We start from the raw sequence: 21,654 nt of genomic DNA on the forward strand, positions 1-21,654 counted from the left end.
ACCAGTGTTGCAGAGTCGACCTGTCAGTTGCAACATACACTGCAGTCATCAGTCATTAGAGAAGTGGTGTGTGTGTGTGTGTGTGTGTGTGTGTTTGTTTTATATTTTAAATTTTTAATTTCTACATTTTAAATTTTTAATTTCTACATTTTAAAAAATACTCAGTGAGGTTTTTGGGTCTCATTTTTAACTCCAAATTGTCATGGTTACTACGCCTAAGCCCAGAAAGCACTAAATATCATAAAGTGTCGTAGTCACAGGTCTTGGGGAGTAGAAGGGTGTGTCTGCTCCAGTTTTATAGCTGTTTTGTGTGTTCACGGCTAGACTATGGATGCACAGTCTACTGGTCATTGAGGACTTTTTTCCTTAAGATTGTTGACACTATCCACACACATTGTTAGCTGCAAACAGGCAGAAAACATGCTTTAAATGATTAATGGAAAATCTCATATAAGATGTGAAACAAATACTAACAAAGAGATAGAGGGGCTGGCCAGTACTTACCTCAGCTCAGTACAGCCGATAGATACACATAAAACAGAACTGAAAATTTACATTCCTAGCTTTCGGAACTTTGTTCCTTCATCAGGGAGGAGAGAGGGGAAAAAGGGAAGAAGGGAAAGTGGATTCAGTTACTCACAACCCAGGTTATGAAGCAACAGGGAAAGGTAAACAGGGAGGGTAGCAAGGATGGAGGCATGGTTGTCAGAGGGAAGCCAAAGATATTCTACTGTAAGTACTGTGCCAGCTTCAAACCAAAGAGGATGCATACAGAAGTAAAGTATAAAGATAAACACAACTATGTAGGATGAAAAGATGCGTGAATGGCTAAAGAGGAAAGGGAAAGAGGAGAAGACTGAAGAGTGAATGGGAGTGAGGTTGTTTAACGTAGGTTCAGTCCAGGGGGATGGCGGGATGAAAGGATGTGTTGGAGTGCAAGTTCCCATCTCCGCAGTTCAGAGGGACTGGTGTTGGGTGGGAGAAGCCAAATGGCACATACGGTGTAGCAGGTTCCTAGGTCCCTAGAATTATGCTGGAGGGCATGCTCCGCTACTGGGTATTGGGCATCTCCTAGGCGGACAGTTCGTCTGTGTCCGTTCATTCGCTCAGCCAGTTTGGTTGTTGTCATGCCGATGTAAAAGGCTGTGCAGTGCAGGCACGTCAGTTGATAAATGACATGTGTAGTTTCACACGTAGCCCTGCCTTGAATTGTGTATGTTTTACCAGTAGCGGGGCTGGAGTAGGTGGTTGTGGGCAGATGCATAGGGCAGGTTTTGCAGTGGGGTCGGTTACAGGGGTACGAACCGCTGGGTAGAGAAGGTAGTCTGGGAATATTGTAGGGTTTAACAAGGATGTTACGGAGTTTAGGGGGGCGACGAAAGGCAACTCTGGGTGGTGTGGGGAGAATTTTGTCAGGGGATGATCTCATTTCAGGGGTTGACTTGAGAAAGTCATATCCCTGGCGGAGTAATTTGTTGATGTTTTCGAGGCCAGGATAATATTGGGTGACAAGGGGGATGCTTCTGTGTGGTCTGGGGGTAGGAACATTGTTGTTGGACGGGGAGGAATGTATTGCTCGGGAAATCTGTTTGTGGACAAGGTCTGCAGGATAGTTGCGGGAGAGGAAAGCACTGGTCAGGTTATTGGTGTAGTTGTTGAGGCATTCGTCACTGGAGCAGATACGTTTGCCACGAATACCTAGGCTGTAGGGAAGGGAGCGTTTGATGTGGAAAGGATGGCAGCTATCAAAGTGAAGGTACTGTTGTTTGTTTGTGGGTTTGATATGGACAGAGGTGTGGATGTGAGCTTCAACAAGATGAAGGTCAACATCCAGGAAGGTGGCTTGGGTTTTGGAGAAGGACCAGGTGAAATTCAGATTCGAAAAGGAGTTGAGGTTATGGAGGAAATTAAGGAGTGTTTCTTCACCATGAGTCCAGACCACAAAGATGTCATCTATAAACCTATACCAGGCCAGGGGAAGCAGCTGTTGGGTCTTCAGGAAAGCCTCCTCCATGCGGCCCATGAAGAGGTTGGCATAGGAGGGAGCCATCCTGGTTCCCATGGCCGTTCCCCTGATTTGTTTGTAGGTCTGGCCTTCAAAAGTGAAGTAATTATGGGTGAGGATGAAGTTGGTAAGTGTGATAAGGAACGAGGTTTTTGGAAGATCTTCGGGTGGGCGTTGGGAGAGGTAGTGCTCAAGGGCAGAGAGACCATGGGTATGTGGGATGTTTGTGTAAAGGGATGTAGCATCCATGGTGACAAGAAAGGTTTCAGGTGGGAGAGGAGTGGGAATGGATTTGAGGCGTTCTAGGAAGTGGTTTGTGTCTTTGATGTAGGATGGGAGTCTGCGGGTGATAGGTTGTAGGTGCTGGTCTACCAGAGCTGAGATACGTTCGGTTGGGGATTTGAAGCCTGCTACAATGGGACGGCCAGGATGGTTCTCTACCTATTACCCAAAATCCACAAAGAGAACCATCCTGGCCGTCCCATTGTAGCAGGCTTCAAATCCCCAACCGAACGTATCTCAGCTCTGGTAGACCAGCACCTACAACCTATCACCCGCAGACTCCCATCCTACATCAAAGACACAAACCACTTCCTAGAACGCCTCAAATTCATTCCCACTCCTCTCCCACCTGAAACCTTTCTTGTCACCATGGATGCTACATCCCTTTACACAAACATCCCACATACCCATGGTCTCTCTGCCCTTGAGCACTACCTCTCCCAACGCCCACCCGAAGATCTTCCAAAAACCTCGTTCCTTATCACACTTACCAACTTCATCCTCACCCATAATTACTTCACTTTTGAAGGCCAGACCTACAAACAAATCAGGGGAACGGCCATGGGAACCAGGATGGCTCCCTCCTATGCCAACCTCTTCATGGGCCGCATGGAGGAGGCTTTCCTGAAGACCCAACAGCTGCTTCCCCTGGCCTGGTATAGGTTTATAGATGACATCTTTGTGGTCTGGACTCATGGTGAAGAAACACTCCTTAATTTCCTCCATAACCTCAACTCCTTTTCGAATCTGAATTTCACCTGGTCCTTCTCCAAAACCCAAGCCACCTTCCTGGATGTTGACCTTCATCTTGTTGAAGCTCACATCCACACCTCTGTCCATATCAAACCCACAAACAAACAACAGTACCTTCACTTTGATAGCTGCCATCCTTTCCACATCAAACGCTCCCTTCCCTACAGCCTAGGTATTTGTGGCAAACGTATCTGCTCCAGTGACGAATGCCTCAACAACTACACCAATAACCTGACCAGTGCTTTCCTCTCCCGCAACTATCCTGCAGACCTTGACCACAAACAGATTTCCCGAGCAATACATTCCTCCCCGTCCAACAACAATGTTCCTACCCCCAGACCACACAGAAGCATCCCCCTTGTCACCCAATATTATCCTGGCCTCGAAAACATCAACAAATTACTCCGCCAGGGATATGACTTTCTCAAGTCAACCCCTGAAATGAGATCATCCCTTGACAAAATTCTCCCCACACCACCCAGAGTTGCCTTTCGTCGCCCCCCTAACCTCCGTAACATCCTTGTTAAACCCTGCAATATTCCCAGACTACCTTCTCTACCCAGCGGTTCCTACCCCTGTAACCGACCCCACTGCAAAACCTGCCTCATGCATCCGCCCACAACCACCTACTCCAGCCCCGCTACTGGTAAAACATACACAATTCAAGGCAGGGCTACGTGTGAAACTACACATGTCATTTATCAACTGACGTGCCTGCACTGCACAGCCTTTTACATCGGCATGACAACAACCAAACTGGCTGAGCGAATGAACGGACACAGACGAACTGTCCGCCTAGGAGATGCCCAATACCCAGTAGCGGAGCATGCCCTCCAGCATAATTCTAGGGACCTAGGAACCTGCTACACCGTATGTGCCATTTGGCTTCTCCCACCCAACACCAGTCCCTCTGAACTGCGGAGATGGGAACTTGCACTCCAACACATCCTTTCATCCCGCCATCCCCCTGGACTGAACCTACGTTAAACAACCTCACTCCCATTCACTCTTCAGTCTTCTCCTCTTTCCCTTTCCTCTTTAGCCATTCACGCATCTTTTCATCCTACATAGTTGTGTTTATCTTTATACTTTACTTCTGTATGCATCCTCTTTGGTTTGAAGCTGGCACAGTACTTACAGTAGAATATCTTTGGCTTCCCTCTGACAACCATGCCTCCATCCTTGCTACCCTCCCTGTTTACCTTTCCCTGTTGCTTCATAACCTGGGTTGTGAGTAACTGAATCCACTTTCCCTTCTTCCCTTTTTCCCCTCTCTCCTCCCTGATGAAGGAACAAAGTTCCGAAAGCTAGGAATGTAAATTTTCAGTTCTGTTTTATGTGTATCTATCGGCTGTACTGAGCTGAGGTAAGTACTGGCCAGCCCCTCTATCTCTTTGTTAGAAAACATGCTTTGTTGGTGCTGCACACTTCAGTGATTTTGACCAATACAAACTCAAACTGTGGTGATGTTCTTTGGCACAGCAGTATAGAAACTGGCACAGAAACAGCTAAATGAAAAAAAAAACATGTAGTTTGCACATTTATTTATAAATAATAGCCAACTTAGGTTTTGTGGGAGACCAGATGTACGAGACTCATGTGCTGATTTGAAATTGTAGATTTGCATGTTTCACTGTTCACTACTTCTGCATAAGCTTTCATTGATTGTGATATAGTGTGAATTTTTGAACATTACTCTCATCATCAGTTGTGGACTTGAACTTTTTTGTGTTCTTTTAAAATTTTTGAGAACAGTAGGCCTATCCTCGTTCAAAACAATCTTCTCTAATTTCATTGTATAATAACATGAGAAATAGTCTTTTTTTTTTTTTAGAATTTTTGGATGATTATAAACCTATATTTTTGTAAGTTACTGGTATGAGTACTTTGTAGTGAATCAGCATTTGTGGTCACAGAACACTTATAAATTTCATTGTATATCAGTGCAGATAAACATGCATTTTTGAGAATTTTTGGAAGCTGCTATTGTCCTGTACATAATCTAATTTGTAGTAAATCGGTGTTTGTGACTTACTGTAGCAGAAGTGCCAAGTGACATGTTGTGTTACATCTAGATTTCCCCTAAAGAGGTGTAGCCCTATATATTATCAACATTTACCATAAATTAACTTTGTTTTCGAGTTTTACTAACAGTTGTGCTTAACCTCAAAGGTTTTTGGGAAACTAGAATTTTTACCACAGGTTTTTCTGTTTCCGTAATAGAAATTTTGTTTTGTGTATTTGCTTCATTTCTTATAGCAAAATTATCTTCCTAGCTCAAGAGATTAAAAGATAATCAGCAGAATTAAAGTTATTTGCTCACTGTCCTGTAATAAATTGCACCAATTAAAATGCAGCCCCACTGTGAATGCTTGAACACAGAATGAGTTGGTTAACAATCATAAGCAGCGAGTTGGTTAAGTCATATACAGCTGGAAATTTCCCTGGCCACTATCAAATGATTGGTATCTGGTGCATGTCATTGTGTTGGAAGAGCTTCTGAGACTCGTGTACTTGTGGTACCAGTACCAAAAGTGCCTCAAGTATTATCTACTCCTGTGGCTCATGTCTGCTCTGCAGAAAGTAAGAGATCTGTCATTATTCATTCACCTGACTGTGAGTGGTGTTTCAGAGTTAGAGCTAGGTGTCCTGAACAGCGTGGATGGGGACCAGGGGGGACTCAGGGTGTTGTACCGATTCTCCTAACCAACAAGTTTGAGGTATTGTCTTTCACTGAAACTGAAACTGATCTGGTGGGATTCACTTCACCTTTTGGGGGGAAAACTGTTTTGTCTGGTGCCAGGAGGCAGCAAACACACAAGGATAGGGATCTGTTAATTGTTAATTGTCAGCAATTCAAACGTATGGTGAATGATGGTACCTCTTGGGGAAATGGCAGCAAGGACAGAAAAGGACACCAGGTGCACTCATTGTGTATGCCTTGGGGCCTCCTTCAACATGTTGAAGAGGCTATTCCAACAGCCAGCGAGGGAACAGGGTTCAACCTAAAGCAGATTGTGATGCATGTTTGATCAAATGATGCCTGTCTTCTGGGCTCTGAGGCCATATTTGAGTCATTCCAGTGACTGGCAGAGAAGGTTGAGAAGACCAGCTTGTGCATGGAGTTTCGATGAAGCTCACAATTTGGAGCATTGTCCCAAAACTGACCATGGCCCTTTGGTTCCGTGTTGAGCAGAAGGACTGAACCAAAACCTTCAACGATCCTGTAACAAGCTAGACTGTGACTTCTGGATTTTTGCCATAGGGATGAGAACTTTAGGGTCCCCCTAAGTGGGTCGGGTGTGCAGTACGCAACAGAGGATGCTACTCAGATATGACCGTGTGTGGTGTACACATGACGTGATTTTAGATTAGGCGACCCTCCATTCAATCCAGATAACAATAACTGTAGTAAACCCAGAAATATCAGTGTAAGATCAAAAGAAATGCCTCTCACAGATGAGAGTATTAAAATCCTAATGGTAAGCTGCCAAAGCTTTCACAACGAAGTGCCAGAGCTTTAAGCACTCCTGAAAAGCAGTGAAGCTCACATAGTACTAGGTACAAAAATCTGGTTCAAACCTGAAATTGATAGCAGTGAGATTTTTGGAGAAAATTTGAATCCCTATTGAAAGAACAGGCAAATGGGAAGTGAAAGTGGTGTGGTTGTCACAGTAGACAAGAAACTCAACTCCACTGAGATAGAAATTGAAGCTGCATGCGAGATTGTTTGGGCAAGACCAGTATGAGGGGTCATCATAAAAAGATAATGGATCCTTCTATCACTCAACAGACTCGTCTCCTGACCTAACTGCACACTTCAGCAAAAACCTCAATTCACGTTTAAATAAGTTCCTCATTCACACTGTAATCGTCTGTGAACGCTTTAATTATCCAACAATTAATTGGGAAGATTACAGTTTTGTTAGTGGTGGGCATGATAAGACATCCTATAAAAATTTACTAAATGCATTCTTTGAAAACTACCTACAACAGATAATTTGGAATCCCACTCATGATGGAAATATAATGAATCTAGTGTAAATAAATAGTCCTAAAAACAAAGATGATGTGACTTACCAAACGAAAGCGCTGGCATGTCGAAAGACACACAAACATGCACACAAAATTCAAGCTTTCGCAACCAACGGTTGCTTCATCAGGAAAGAAGGAAGGAGAGGGAAAGACGAAAGGATGTGGGTTTTAAGGGAGAGGGTAAGGAGTCATTCCAATCCCGGGAGCGGAAAGACTCATCTTAGGGGGAAAAAAAGGACAGGTATACACTCGCGCGCGCGCACACACACACATATATCGATACGCACATACACAGACACAAGCAGACATTTGTAAAGGCAAGAAGTTTGGGCAGAGATGTCAGTCGAGGTGGAAGTACAGAGGCAAAGATGTTGTTGAATGACAGGTGAGGTATGAGTGGCGGCAACTTGAAATTAGTGGAGATTGAGGCCTGGTGGGTAACAAGAAGAGAGGATATACTGAAGGGCAAATTCCCATCTCCGGAGTTCTGACAGGTTGGTGTTAGTGGGAAGTATCCAGATAACCCGGATGGTGTATCACTGTGCCAAGATGTGCTGGCCGTGCACCAGGGTATGTTTAGCCACAGGGTGATCCTCATTACCAACAAACACTGTCTGCCTGTGTCCATTCATGCGAATGGACAGTTTGTTGCTGGTCATTCCCACATAGAAAGCTTCACAGTGTAGGCAGGTCAGTTGGTAAATCACGAGGGTGCTTTCACACGTGGCTCTGCCTTTGATCGTGTACACCTTCCGGGTTATAGGACTGGAGTAGGTGGTGGTGGGAGGGTGCATGGGACAGGTTTTACACCGGGGGCGGTTACAAGGGTAGGAGCCAGAGGATAGGGAAGGTGATTTGGGGATTTCATAGGGATGAACCAAGAGGTTACGAAGGTTAGGTGTAAGGCGGAAAGACACTCTTGGTGGAGTGGGAAGGATTTCATGAAGGATGGTTCTCATTTCAGGGCAGGATTTGAGGAAGTCGTATCCCTGCTGGAGAGCCACATTCAGAGTCTGATCCAGTCCCGGAAAGTATCCTGTCACAAGTGGGGCACTTTTGGGATTCTTCTGTGGGAGGTTCTGGGTTTGAGGGGATGAGTAAGTGGCTCTGGTTATTTGCTTCTGTACCAGGTCGGGAGGCTAGTTGCGGGATGCGACAGCTGTTTCCAGGTTGTTGGTATAATGGTTCAGGGATTCCGGACTGGAGCAGATTCGTTTGCCACGAAGACCTAGGCTGTAGGGAAGGGACCGTTTGATGTGGAATGGGTGGCAGCTGTCATAATGGAGGTACTGTTGCTTGTTGGTGGGTTTGATGTGGACGGACGTGTGAAGCTGGCTATTTGACAGATGGAGGTCGATGTCAAGGAAAGTGGCATGGGATTTGGAGTAGGACCAGGTGAATCTGATGAAACCAAAGGAGTTGAGGTTGGAGAGGAAATTCTGGAGTTCTTCTTCACTGAGACTCCAGATCATGAAGATGTCATCAATAAATCTGTGCCACACTTTGGGTTGGCAGGCCTGGGTAACCAAGAAGGCTTTCTCTAAGCGACCCATGAATAGGTTGGCGTATGAGGGGGCCATCCTGGTACCCATGGCTGTTCCTTTTAATTGTTGGTATGTCTGGCCTTCGAAAGTGAAGAAGTTGTGAGTGAGGATGAAGCTGGCTAAGGTAATGAGGAAAGAGGTTTTAGGTAGGGTGGCAGGTGATTGGCGTGAAAGGAAGTGCTCCATCGCATTGTGGCCCTGGAAGTGCGGAATATTTGTGTATAAGGAAGTGGCATCAATGGTAACAAGGATGGTTTCCGGGGGTAACAGATTGGGTAAGGATTCCAGGCGCTCGAGAAAGTGGTTGGTGTCTTTGATGAAGGATGGGAGACTGCATGTAATGGGTTGAAGGTGTTGATCTACGTAGGCAGAGATACGTTCTGTGGGGGCTTGGTAACCAGCTACAATGGGGCAGCCGGGATGATTGGGTTTGTGGATTTTAGGAAGAAGGTAGAAGGTAGGGGTGTGGGATGTTGGTGGGGTCAGGAGGTTGATGGAGTCAGGTGAAAGGTTTTGTAGGGGGCCTAAGGTTCTGAGGATTCCTTGAAGCTCTGCCTGGGCATCATGAATGGGATTACCGATCCATCGTCATTCTTCTGGCGGACGAGGGTTCCACGGCCATGGTACTTGATCGTCGGGAGTATGTGGCTGAGGGACTGCGTCCCCACTCCACCAAGAGTGTCTTTCCACCGTCCACTTAACCTTCGTAACCTCTTGGTTCATCCCTATGAAATCCCCAAACCACCTTCCCTACCCTCTGGCTCCTACCCTTGTAACCGCCCTCGGTGTGAAACCTGTCCCATGCACCCTCCCACCACCACCACCACCACCACCTACTCCAGTCCTGTAACCCAGAAGGTGTACATGATCAAAGGCAGAGCCACGTGTGAAAGCACCCACGTGATTTACCAACTGACCTGCCTACACTGTGAAGCTTTCTATGTGGGAATGACCAGCAACAAACTGTCCATTCGCATGAATGGACACAGGCAGACAGTGTTTGTTGGTAATGAGGATCACCCTGTGGCTAAACATACCTTGGTGCACGGCCAGCACATCTTGGCACAGTGTTACACCATCCGGGTTATCTGGATACTTCCCACTAACACCAACCTGTCAGAACTCCACATATGGGAACTTGCCCTTCAGTATATCCTCTCTTCTTGTTACCCACCAGGCCTCAACCTCGGCTAATTTCAAGTTGCCGCCGCTCATACCTCACTTGTTATTCAACAACATCTTTGCCTCTGTACTTCCGCCTCGACTGACATCTCTGCCCAAACTCTTTGCCTTTACAAATGTCTGCTTGTGTCTGTGTATGTGCGTATCGATATGTGTGTGTGCGAGAGTGTATACCTGTCCTTTTTTCCCCCTAAGGTAAGTCTTTCCGCTCCTGGGATTGGAATGACTCCTTACCCTCTCCCTTAAAACCCACATCCTTTCGTCTTTCCCTCTCCCTCTCCTTCCCTCTTTCCTGACAAAGCAACTGTTGGTTGCGAAAGCTTGAATTTTCTGTGTATGTTTGTGTGTCTATCGACCTGCCAGCACTTTCATCACTTTCATTTGGTAAGTCACATCATCTTTGTTTTTTATATATATATATATACACACGGTAAACCAGATCAAAAAAATCTGTAGTGTCCTATCTCAATGAGAAACATAAAACTGTCAGCACAAGGCAGGACCATATAGAGGATGAATGACTCAAGTTTAAGAGAGTAATTGATATGCACTGGATAGTTGCGTACCTAGTAAAACCGTTCATAATGGGATAATTGATAAGAATAATGCAATAACACCTCCTAGCTTATTAGGGATTGATCGTAGAATTGCGTATGCATATCATCCATGGTATTCAGTCACTGTACAGAAATTTTTAAAGAAACAGAGATTACTACGTGATGACTGTAAAACAAAGCATAGGGTAGTAGATGGAGAGATGCTGAATGAGACATGTTTTGCTGTAAGGAGAGGAATGCATGAAGCCTTCAGTGACTACTGTGGCAGAATGTTGTCAAATGATCTTTCACAAAACTCAAAAAATTCTGGGTATTTGTAAAGGCTGTTAGTGGCACATTAGTCAATGTCCAACCTCTTTTGAATGAGATAGGAACTGAGATTGAGGGTATCAAAGCAAAAGCTGAAGTGGTGAACTGTTTTCAAATGTTCCTGTGTAAAGGAAAACCCAGGAGACTCATCCCAGTTTAATCCTCATACCACTAAAAAGATGAGTGAAGTGAGTGTTAGTGGTGTTAAGAAACAGCTGAAATCATTAACATTGAACAAAGCTTCAGTACGCAGTGGAATCTGTATCACATTCTGTTCTGAATTTGTGAGTGATTTATTCCCTCTTCTAACTATAATCTATCATAGATCTGCCGAACAAACAAACCAACCATACCCACTTCTTTGAAAAAAGCACAGGCCCCACTGTCTGCAGGAAGGGTAGTAGAAGTGATTCACCAAACTACCGTCCAGTGTCCTTGTCATTGATTTGTTGTGGAAGCATAGAACATATTCTGAGCTCAAACAGCTTGAGCAGAATGACCTCCTCCATGCCAACCAGCATGGATTCCGAAAACATTGATCACGTGAAACCCAACTTGCATTTTTCTCACATGACAGACTGAAAGCTTTGGTTCAAGGCAATCAGGTAGATGCAGTATTTCTTCATTCCTGAAAAACATTTGACACAGTAAAACACCTACGCTTATTTTCAAAAGTACTATCATACAGGGTGTTGAGTGAAATTTGGGACTGACTGGATGAAGGACAGTTTGGTAGGGAGGACGCAGCATGTTATCTTGGATGTAGAGTCGTAGTTATTTGTAGAAGTGACTTTGGTTGTGACGCTGGGAAGTGTGTTGAGATCCCTGCTCTTCATGTTGTATATTAATGATGTTGCATACAGTTTTAATTATAATCTCAGACTTACAGACGATGCGGTTATCTGTAATGAAGTACAGTTAGAAAGAAGGTGCATAAATATTTATCCAGATTTTGATCAGATTTCAAAGCGGTGCAAAGGCTGGCAACTTGCTTGAAATATTTAGAAATGTAAAGCTGTGCATTTCACAAAATGAGAAAACGTAGTATCCTATGACTATAATATCAATGAGCCACAGTCAGAATCAGCCAACTTGTACAAATATCTAGGTGTAACACTTGTAGGGATATGAAATGGAATGATCACATAGGCTCAGTCGTGGGTAAAGCAGGTTGTAGACGTTGGTGTATTGTTAAAATACTGGGAAGTGTAGTCAGTCTACAGAGGGGATTCCTTACAAACCACTCATCTGACTGATTCTAGAATATTGCTTAAGTGTGTGGGATCCATACCATATAGGACATATACAGAGAAGGGCAGCACAAATGGCCACAGGTTTGTTGGATCTGTGGGAGAGTGTCACAGGGATACTGAAGAAACTGAACTGCCAGACTCTAGAAGATAGACGTAAACTATCCCAAGAATGTCCTCTAACACGGTTTCATGAACTGACTTTAAATGACGACACTCTAGGTACATACTACAAGCCCCTACTTGTTGCTCACATAGGGACTGAGAATATAAGATTAAAATAATTTCAGCACACACAGATGCATTAAAATGAGCATTATTCGCGCACTCCATATGTGAATGAATGGAATGGGAAGCAACCCTAATAACTGGTACAATGTGACATACTCTCTGCCATGCACTTCACAGTGGTTTGCAGAGTGTAGATGTAGATGTGATTAGGCTGGCCACAGGTGCTTACAGGACCAGCACAATACTCAATATCTCTGCTGAGACACTGGGGAACCACCACTCACTATCCGGCGGCAGCTCCTCATTGTGTGTTAAGTGTTCCTCTTAGTTTCGACTTTACCTGAATATACTGTTGCTCGTCCACCTCTGGAACACCTTTTCTCCAATCATACACAAGTGACAATACTATTTGGGATCTGTGTGCAGCCTGTCCTGGAGTCACTTGGTATGGAGCATGTGCAGCCACAAATAAAAGGTTTTCACTGCCTGCCACCATGGTTAATGCAAGGGCCCAGAGTAGTTTTGGATCTGGTGCAGTACAAGAGAGATTGAATTCCAGCATATGTTTTTAATGCATTATTCTATGATGTCTTTACGGATATCTCAAAACAGGGGCTCCATTGGTTGCTCTGTTGTTTTTCCTGATTGTGTGCTTATGGTGTGACTGCCGTGAGACTTCACTGTCTTCGATATGGAATTATATGCAATCTTGTGGGCACTGAAGCAGATGAGATGTGCTTAAAGTGCAAAATTCCTTGTCTGTTCCATTTCTCTGAGTGCCCTTCACTCTTGCAATGCTTGTACCCAGCAGGTAGAATAGTCCAGAAATGTCCAGGACATCCTCTTGCAACTACAACAGCTGAGGAAGTAGGTGTCTTTCTGCTGGGTATCAGTGCACATGGATATTGCAGGGAATGAAAGGGCAGACATGGCCGCCAAAGTAGTGTGCCAAGCTAATGACAGTGTGCCCTCCTCCTGCAGAATATTGCCTTGCTGTTGAGATGCAGTGTGTTGGGTCAGTGGGAAGTCAAGTGGCTGCAAGTGACTGATAATAAACTGCATCCAGTAAAGCCCACTGCACAGCTGTGGCGTACCTCCTTCCAGCCACATAGTTCGGATAAGATCTCTCTTATTCATCTTTGGAGTGTGTTTACATCGTTTGTCCAAGCCTCACGCCTCAGTAGTGTGTTTACATTTTGAAGCGTGCAGTTGCAGCTGTAACGGTTATAAAGCTAAGTACTGACAAAGTTATTTGTGCGCTGTTATATAGTTATTAAATTTAATAGTTTTCAGCAATGTTTTGTGCTGTTTGTGGCAATTAAATGATTTAATAAACTTTTGGAAACTTCCCTCGCTGTGTTTTTTTAGAGTTATCTGTATGGTGAAGTTGTTTAGTAAATTTCGTGCTTTAGTTTTCAGCTGATGTTTCATATTGTTTCGAGTGAAATTTTCACTAAGTGTTTTAACTTCGTTAAGTGTTCCAGTGGCCGCTTGAATTTTTGGTTTTAGCTAATAATTTTGTGAAGTTTTGTTGGTATTGGTATTAGCTGTGGTGTAGTAGTATTAATACAAGTAGTTGCTTTCTTAGTAGGCAGAGAATTTCGAGACTGCCATTGATAGTTCTGTAAATAGTTCTACTTGTGTAACTGAACTTAGGTGACGTAGATGTATAGTTTTTTTTTCAGTAACTGTAAAGTTTTACCATGAGTGGTAAGTGTGGGCTCTGTCGTATGTTTGTGAGTAGTGGGTTACGGTGTGGGATTTGTTCAAAGTATTTTCATTGGGGGGGAATGTATTGGGGAAGCCAGTGGGCATTCTAGCAAGATCTTCTCCTGGGAATGCAGAATCTGTAGTAGAATTAAGTTGATAGAATAGCAGGCGTGTAAGATCTCTGTCCTTCAGGTGCAGTTACAATGTGCAAAGGAGGAACTAGATAGGTTGAGGAGCGTGAAGGGTGGTGGGGATTGGGAACTGGCAGTTGGCGAGAAGACAGCTAGGGGGAGGTGGTATTCAGATAGTTATACTTTGCGAATATGCAATCGATTTGGCCAAATGTCAGAGCTGAGTGGAGAGGAGCCTCTTGTAGCTGTAGATGTAGGGAACATGAGGCAGTTCTCAGCAGTTAGGAGACCAAGGTCAGTTGCAAAGTCTAACAGAAAGGAGGAGGTTCTGTTGTCAATGTGTGGCGCTTGTGGTGTTCAGATCACTGTAGATCACATTGAACTAGAATGTGTTGAACCAGAGGGCAGTGGCAGATCTGCCCTATGTTTTAAGTGATGTTCAAACAAATGTGGTGAGACTTTTAAGGTTCTGTGATTTATCCAACTTGTTTCTAAAAATTATGGGGACATGCTCTTAATGTGTCAACAGTAACAGGGTAACTGGTTCACCCATGATTTTTTTGGCTCACCCATGATTTTTTGTAAGTGGTCAGCCAGTGAAATTTTCCTGTGCCTTTCTTTTAGCTCCTTTATCGTTTTTCATTCTTTTTTCATCCCAGGTGTTGCACCTTACACTATTTCTACATGTTTTACAGCATGTGATATGGAGTGATTTTTGTGGGTCAACATGCATGCTTGCTCCAATGTGTTTTTAGTCCTTTCATCCATATTCATTTCTTTTAATATTTGTAAGGGCATGGATAACATCACTGTAGAGTGCCCTTACACTCAAAAGGCAACATAATGACGACAAATTACGAATCTCTTTGTCAAAAAAGTGAATCATAGCAAAAGGACTTTATTGCATGTACTGCTGTTAAAGATGGGAATTGACAGTTGACATCTATGATTAAGTGTGTTAGCAAGGATTGTCATTCCAGTGCCAAAAGTTTCTTGACAGCAAATGTCATTGCCCGGCATGGTAAATCTTTTGGCGCCGGGGAACTTTTAAAACAAATCTGGTTAGTGTGTGCCCCATGACTTTTGGAAGATTTTGGAAATAGAAGTGAGATATCTGAGTGTATCGAAGACATTCCTTTATTTAGAAACTAATTAAAAGACAGAATCCTAAAAGCAATGGAAAATGTAAAGGAACAACAAAAAATGACTTCAAGTTCTCTCCTTATATTTCACTGTGTCTTGATGAAAGTACAGTTATAACAAAATATACCTGTTCAGCTGCTTTTGCTTGATATTGTGCTCTAAATAACCTTAAAGAAGAATTGATTGTGATAATATTGTGGCCATCAATCGCTGAAGGCAAATTCTGACATGGTTCCTTTGAAAAAAAAAGGACATTGTCAATTCCCATCTTCCTGCATTTTGAGCTACTGCTTCATTTGTAATTACACTGTCATTGATGGTATGCTAAGCCCTATTTTTTCTTCTTCCCTTCCATCATTTGCTGTCTTTCTGGTTAATTTTTCTCTATGTAACCCTTCTGAAACTGAATGTGGCCTAAAGAAAAATTATTTTTAAATTCAAGTGTGGTTATTTGAATACAGGTTTTTTTTCTGGACATTTGTGAGACTTTATCTGTATTCAGCATATGGTAAATTAATTTTCAAGAAAATTTGTTTGATGAAAGGTTTTGGTATTTCTGATGTTACATGTTGTTTTACACTGACAGAAATGTGTCTACAAGATTGCAGATATCAGTGATATATGGGACGATTAAAAAGTTTACATGTAAATTGAAGGAGGAATCGAAACAAGACGACTTAGCAATAGGAGTTAATTGTGTTGGAATAAATTCTTAGCCGGGGAAGGCTTTGGAATGCTAGGAGCAACAACAACAATCAGTGCACGTGCGCCATAAGTTCAGCAAAGATAATGTACTGTTCTTATGTTCATATAATTGCTTGTCATTCAAACCTTGTGTGCCTGACACTAGTTTCTGACCAACACTTTTTCCAGGGTACTTGCAGCGTCTTATGAGATTCTTGTGATGCCTGATATACTTGCTAGTGTGTGCAAGAATGTTCTACAAAGATTTTATGTCTGTATTGAATGTGGTGGTCGCCATTTTTAGGGTTCAGTACCTCCATCAGTAAAAATGGAACCCTCATAGGATTATTTGTTTTTCGTATGTGTGTCAGTCTGTCAGACTGTTGAAAACCCTTCTTCTTAGGAACAGGTACACGTATCAAGTTGAAATTAGTGTTGCATACTAATATCTATGGTGCCTTGGCATTGTAAACATTGAAGCTTCCCAGTGCAACCAAAAGATACAGTCATTTTTGTCACAAATTTTGATACTTACAAACTAGCTCATCAAAAACTATGAGATACTTCTATTGACATAGGATAATGAAATTTGTCAAGAAGTAAGAAGTAAGGATTAAAAGTACAGCAAAGGAAACAATCAAAAAATTGTGAATTTGTAATTACATCACACAAAAAAGGTCATTTGTTATCCGAATGCCCATCTTTCTATTAAGACTTTTTCCTTTTTTTTTTTTTTTTTTTTTTTTTTTTTTTTTTTTTTTTTTTTTTTTTTTTTTTTTAAAAGGAATAGATAGACGTATCAAGTTGAAAAGGATGTCGCATACTAAGGTCCTTAGTCTCATGGCGGCATAATAAATGTACGCTTCTAAGTCGATGCAACCAACAAATATGGTCATTTATATCACATAATTTGAGACTTGCAAACTCACGTGTTGAAACCCATAGGGTACTTCCTAATGACCTAAAACAGTGAAATGGTGAGAAGCAAGGTTTTGCAGTAGAATCAATGGAAAAGAAATCTGAAAAGTGTTAATTTGTAATTATGTCATGCACAAGAAATATTTCTTATGTCATTAGTTATCCAACTTCAAACTTGAAATTAAAACATTCTTGAAAGTCTTGGAATGATACCTTGCAAGTATCAGTGTCAATAACAGGCAAAAATTGCTGAGATTCTTGATTACTGGAATGGATGAACTGTCATATATGTAATTAAGTCTGTTTGTAATCCTCAGGACCTGAGTCCTACCCCTACCTGGCCAATATTTGAATACCATCTGTAATATACAACATTGTTGAGCAAACAGTGTATTATCTTTGCTGAATTTAAAATGTGTGTTCATTTATTTCCCTCGTCATTCCCGACATTCCAAAGCTTTCACTGGCTCAGGATTACTTCCAAGATGATACGTTCCTATTCCAAAGTTGTTGACTTTTGACTCATCAGCTAGCTCCTTCAATTTGTGTGCAATATTTTTGGATCAGCGTTTATAAATTGCTGTAGTATGTCAAAGCACTAAAAATGCCTTGATCGTAAAATGAGTGCATTAAATATAGGTTAAACAATGTGTTTGCTGTTAATTTGATTGTAGCAGGGTAATTACACTATCTCAAATGATTAAATAAATTAGGTTTAACACTCCTTTCTCTAAGGAGTACAAGTAAAATAGAATTACATTCTTGATTTCAGACTATTATGGATACTGTAGGAAAAGAGCTGAACCGTTTGTATGATTTATTTCAAGAAAGAAATCCTAACTTCAAGGGTGGAGTTTCAGTTGGAGGCCATAGTCTTGGGACTGTAATATTGTTTGATCTTCTTTGCAACCAAAAGGATCGTTCAGGCAAAAACACAGAAGAAACCAACTCTGAATCAAGGGAAGGATCAGAAGGCAGAAACTGTGTAAGTTAATGCTGCAGTATTTGCACATTGTGATTTACATGGAAAAGTACTTTGAGGGACATATTTGAATCATCATGGATGTCTATTTATTTATTTATTTATTTATTTACTTACTTACTTGCTTGTTATCTGTATGACAGTCACTTTTTAGACATTGTCATCTATTTAGTTCACGTATACATAGAGGTACAACTCATTGAGAGAGAAGGTTGTACTAATTGAACTTCTCTTACCAGTGAAAGATAAATGCCTACAGTGATATAAAAAAGTGAAGATCAGAATTTATCAGTGTTTTGTTGCAAAAACAAGCCAGTGGCTATATATACTAACACTTTTACAAGGAGACCTTACAATTTGAAGTAGTCTATTGAATAACAGCATCACTGTATTAATAAATACTTAAGTTTATTCTTTAAGGCATTTAGATCAGTTATCTTAAGGTCTGTTGTAAAAAATTGTTTCTGTCATATGCGAACTGTGGTCTGCGGTCTGTTTGGTACTTGTAATTCTGTGGAAGTTTTCCCTTCCTCATATATTACAGTTATGTACATTACTGTCTATTAAATTATGTTCTGAACTTATTTTCATAAACATGATTGCCTGCAAGGTGTATGTAGAGTAGATGGTAAGTATTTTATATTTTCTGAAAATTTCTCTAAAATGCTCTATCTTTTTGACGTCAGCTATCACTATTAGTGCTTCCCCTCCTACCCCATACTCTCCTCACTCGTCATACCCCTTGACCTCCTTCCACCCCCTGTCCCCACCACCACTCCCAAGCCCCACTCCTCGCCTGATCCTTGCCTGCTCCTCGCCATCCTCACGCTCTCCTCACCATCCTCTGTCTTCTTCCCCCTCCCTGTCCTACCCCATCATCCCGTGTCCTACCCCATCATACCGTGTCCTACCCTTCCTCTCTCATTCCCCCCATCCCCCTCTCTTATCTCCTTCCCCCCTCCCCATCATCTCTCTCTCTCTCTCTCTCTCTCTCTCTCTCTCTCTCTCTCTCTCTCTCTCTCTCTCTCTCTCATTTTTGTGATACAAAAAGACTACCTGTATAGAGTGCTGGTGCCCCAACCCAGATCTCAATATCATACCAAAGATGCGGATGATTAAACTGAAATATATTGACTTTCTTATAAATATGATCTATGTACTATTTTGATGACAGATGTTTATCCTCATTAATCTCCAAAAGTTTGTGTATAGCTAAGTACCAGTGTAACTGTAATAACATTTGTGTCTTGAGTGTAGTTATTTTGATTATAGTTATTGTGTATTTAGAAGGAGCTTATTTGCATTAATATAAGTTAACAGATTGTTGTAATTCATTTCACTGCCGTTGGCAGCAGTTTGCATATCGCTGCCCCAACTGACAGAGGATAAGCCATCTCCATAGCTTATGACCATGAAGTCTTAAAGGTTCAGTTAAAGCATTAGCATACACGAGGAACAGAAAAGGCCCCACTGTACTTCCTTCAGGCACATTCTATTTATAAGTTAGCTTAATACACCATTTCCTGTCTTTTAAACAGGAGTAAGTAGTTTTAAGGTGACTCCTCATATCCCATATTCGTTTAATTTTTGCAGTGAAATGGTATGACTCACAGTAGAAAATCATTTATCATCACTAACAAAGACAAGTATGAAAAAAAAGACATACATTCTATCAGTTTATAATATTTAAAGTCTAGATGAATATAATTTTACAACATAAAATTATTGAATTTACAGGATACTGAAGGACAAGGTAATTCAACTCCTGTCTCAGAACCAAACCACTCGCTCCTGCAGAGGAGGTTGAGTAGACGAATAAGCTATGTTATGGGAAATGCTGGTACAGGGCAACCATACATCTCATATCCCCATTTACAGTTTACACCAACGGCATTTTTTGCACTTGGATCTCCAATTGGTAAGTGTTTATGAAATGAAGACTTTATAGTGAAAAGTATTCAAGCATGTAACACAGTCTCATTTCTTTTTTCTTATAGGAATGTTTGTAACAGTGAGAGGCATAGATGCACTGGGAGAAGATTTTCATTTTCCAACTTGCCCAGCATTTTTCAATATATTCCATCCATTTGATCCAGTTGCATATCGTATAGAGACATTAATCAATCCAGAATTTGAAAATCAGAAACCTGTGCTGGTTCCTCATCACAAAGGAAGGAAGAGAATGCACTTAGGTAAGAAAAGTGAGTTGGAGGAAGAGAGAGAGAGAGAGAGAGAGAGAGAGAGAGAGAGAGAGAGAGAGAGAGGGGGGGGGGGGGGGGAAATCAGGTAGATCAACATATTATTGAAATTATCAGTATGATAGCAATGACTTATGATAAAGTAAACATGCTTACGAATAACATTACATTTTAGTTCATTAGTTTCATTTAAGCTATTGCTGTCCGAGGTACATAAAATGTGTAATAAGGGGCATTTGTTTAAAAATATAAGATTGGGCATGATGAGATAGCTAGCTGTGAGGATAACATGAAGAGGTTTGATATACACTGAGTTGATAAAATTCATGGTTATGAATGATGGTCTGTAACAACTGTTAATGGCCTTCCATAGAGAGACTGTTGAAATTTGCATTGACCCAGATCACAGCAAGACATTCTCTTTCTGTAGTTTAGTAGTTTCTCTTGGCTTTTGCAAATATCTGAAATTTGCACCAGAATAGCACCGATCCCGTACCCACTGGCATCTGTGTGTAGTTCGGTAGGTGCTCTATCATACAGACCAAGTACAGGGTCAGTCATCAGAGCTTTTCACAGAACATTGAAAGAATCTTGTTGGGCACCACTCAAGATAAATTTAGCATCAGATTTTAACAACTCTTAGAGTGGTCTGGCTTTGATACAAAAGTCTTTGATAAAATGATGGCAACAAGAACATAATCTGAGGAAGTTTCTCATGTCTCTAATACTTTTAAGAATAGGAAATTCCATTATAGATCTCACCTTTTGTGGGTCTGGCCGCACACCTTTCCCCAAGTATTTTTATTTCTTTTGCTCCAAAGAGTCACTTTCTTGGATTAAGTTTCAGTCCGCCTTGTTGGAGACACTTAAGAGCGGCCCTCAGTCTTTTTGTGTGTTCATCAGATATCTCTGAGAACACTATAATGTCAACTAAATAACAAAGACACATCGTCCACTTCAGGTGATTTAGGAGATTATCCATCACCTGTTCAAAAGTTGCTGGTGCATTACACAAATCAAACGGAATTACCTTAAACTCTTACAGGCCCTCAGGGGTGATGAATGCAGTTTTTTCACGATCAGCTTCACCTACTTCGATTGGCCAGTATCCTGAGTGCGTGTCCATGGTTGAGAAAAACTTCGCCCCCTTCAGATAACCTAGTGTATCATCAATTTGTGGAAGATGGTAAATGTCCTTTTCAGATATCTCATTAAGCTTCCTATAATCAACACAAAAGCACCAACTGCCATCCTTCTTCCTGACAAGGACCACTGGTGATGACCATGGGCTCTTCGAAGGTTAAATGATGTCGTTCTTCATCATTTTCTCTACTTCATCCCCAATTATTCGGCATTGCATTGCTGACACATGATATGCACTTTGGCTTATTGGTTAATGGTCTCCAGTGCTAATCTGGTGCTTCACCATCATTTTGTCTAATTTGCTCTTCACCAGTGGATGGAAACATTCAGAACAACTCTTGATGAATGGCAAGTAGCTTCTCCTGTTGTTTCTTAGTGAGATCTGGTGATAGTCGAGCTATACAATCCTGTCTTGTAGTGGTAGCGCTAATTTCGCACACAGACTCGGCATGGGAGGTTTCTATGACACTCAGCTGTTCTGCAATTAACGGTTCAGCGTTTGCCACACACATGCATCTTGAAAGGGTCTGCGGTTCTCATCAACAGTTAACTATCTACAATTCACCAAATCCATTCTTAAACGAGACGACGGAGGCT

General features: G+C 41.9%; 1 protein-coding gene across 1 annotated transcript in view; it reads left to right on the forward strand.

Moving 5' to 3' along the window:
- LOC124795230 (phospholipase DDHD2) overlaps window positions 1–21,654 on the forward strand; it is a 204,165-nt gene that overhangs the window by 135,586 nt on the left and 46,925 nt on the right. The window contains exons 8-10 of the mRNA XM_047259153.1: window positions 17,507–17,719; window positions 19,454–19,634; window positions 19,714–19,908. Coding sequence (XP_047115109.1) covers window positions 17,507–17,719; window positions 19,454–19,634; window positions 19,714–19,908 — 589 coding nt within the window. The remainder of the gene's footprint in view (window positions 1–17,506; window positions 17,720–19,453; window positions 19,635–19,713; window positions 19,909–21,654) is intronic.

This window comes from Schistocerca piceifrons, chromosome 4, assembly GCF_021461385.2.
Source record: "Schistocerca piceifrons isolate TAMUIC-IGC-003096 chromosome 4, iqSchPice1.1, whole genome shotgun sequence".
Classification (NCBI taxonomy): Eukaryota; Metazoa; Arthropoda; class Insecta; order Orthoptera; family Acrididae; genus Schistocerca; species Schistocerca piceifrons.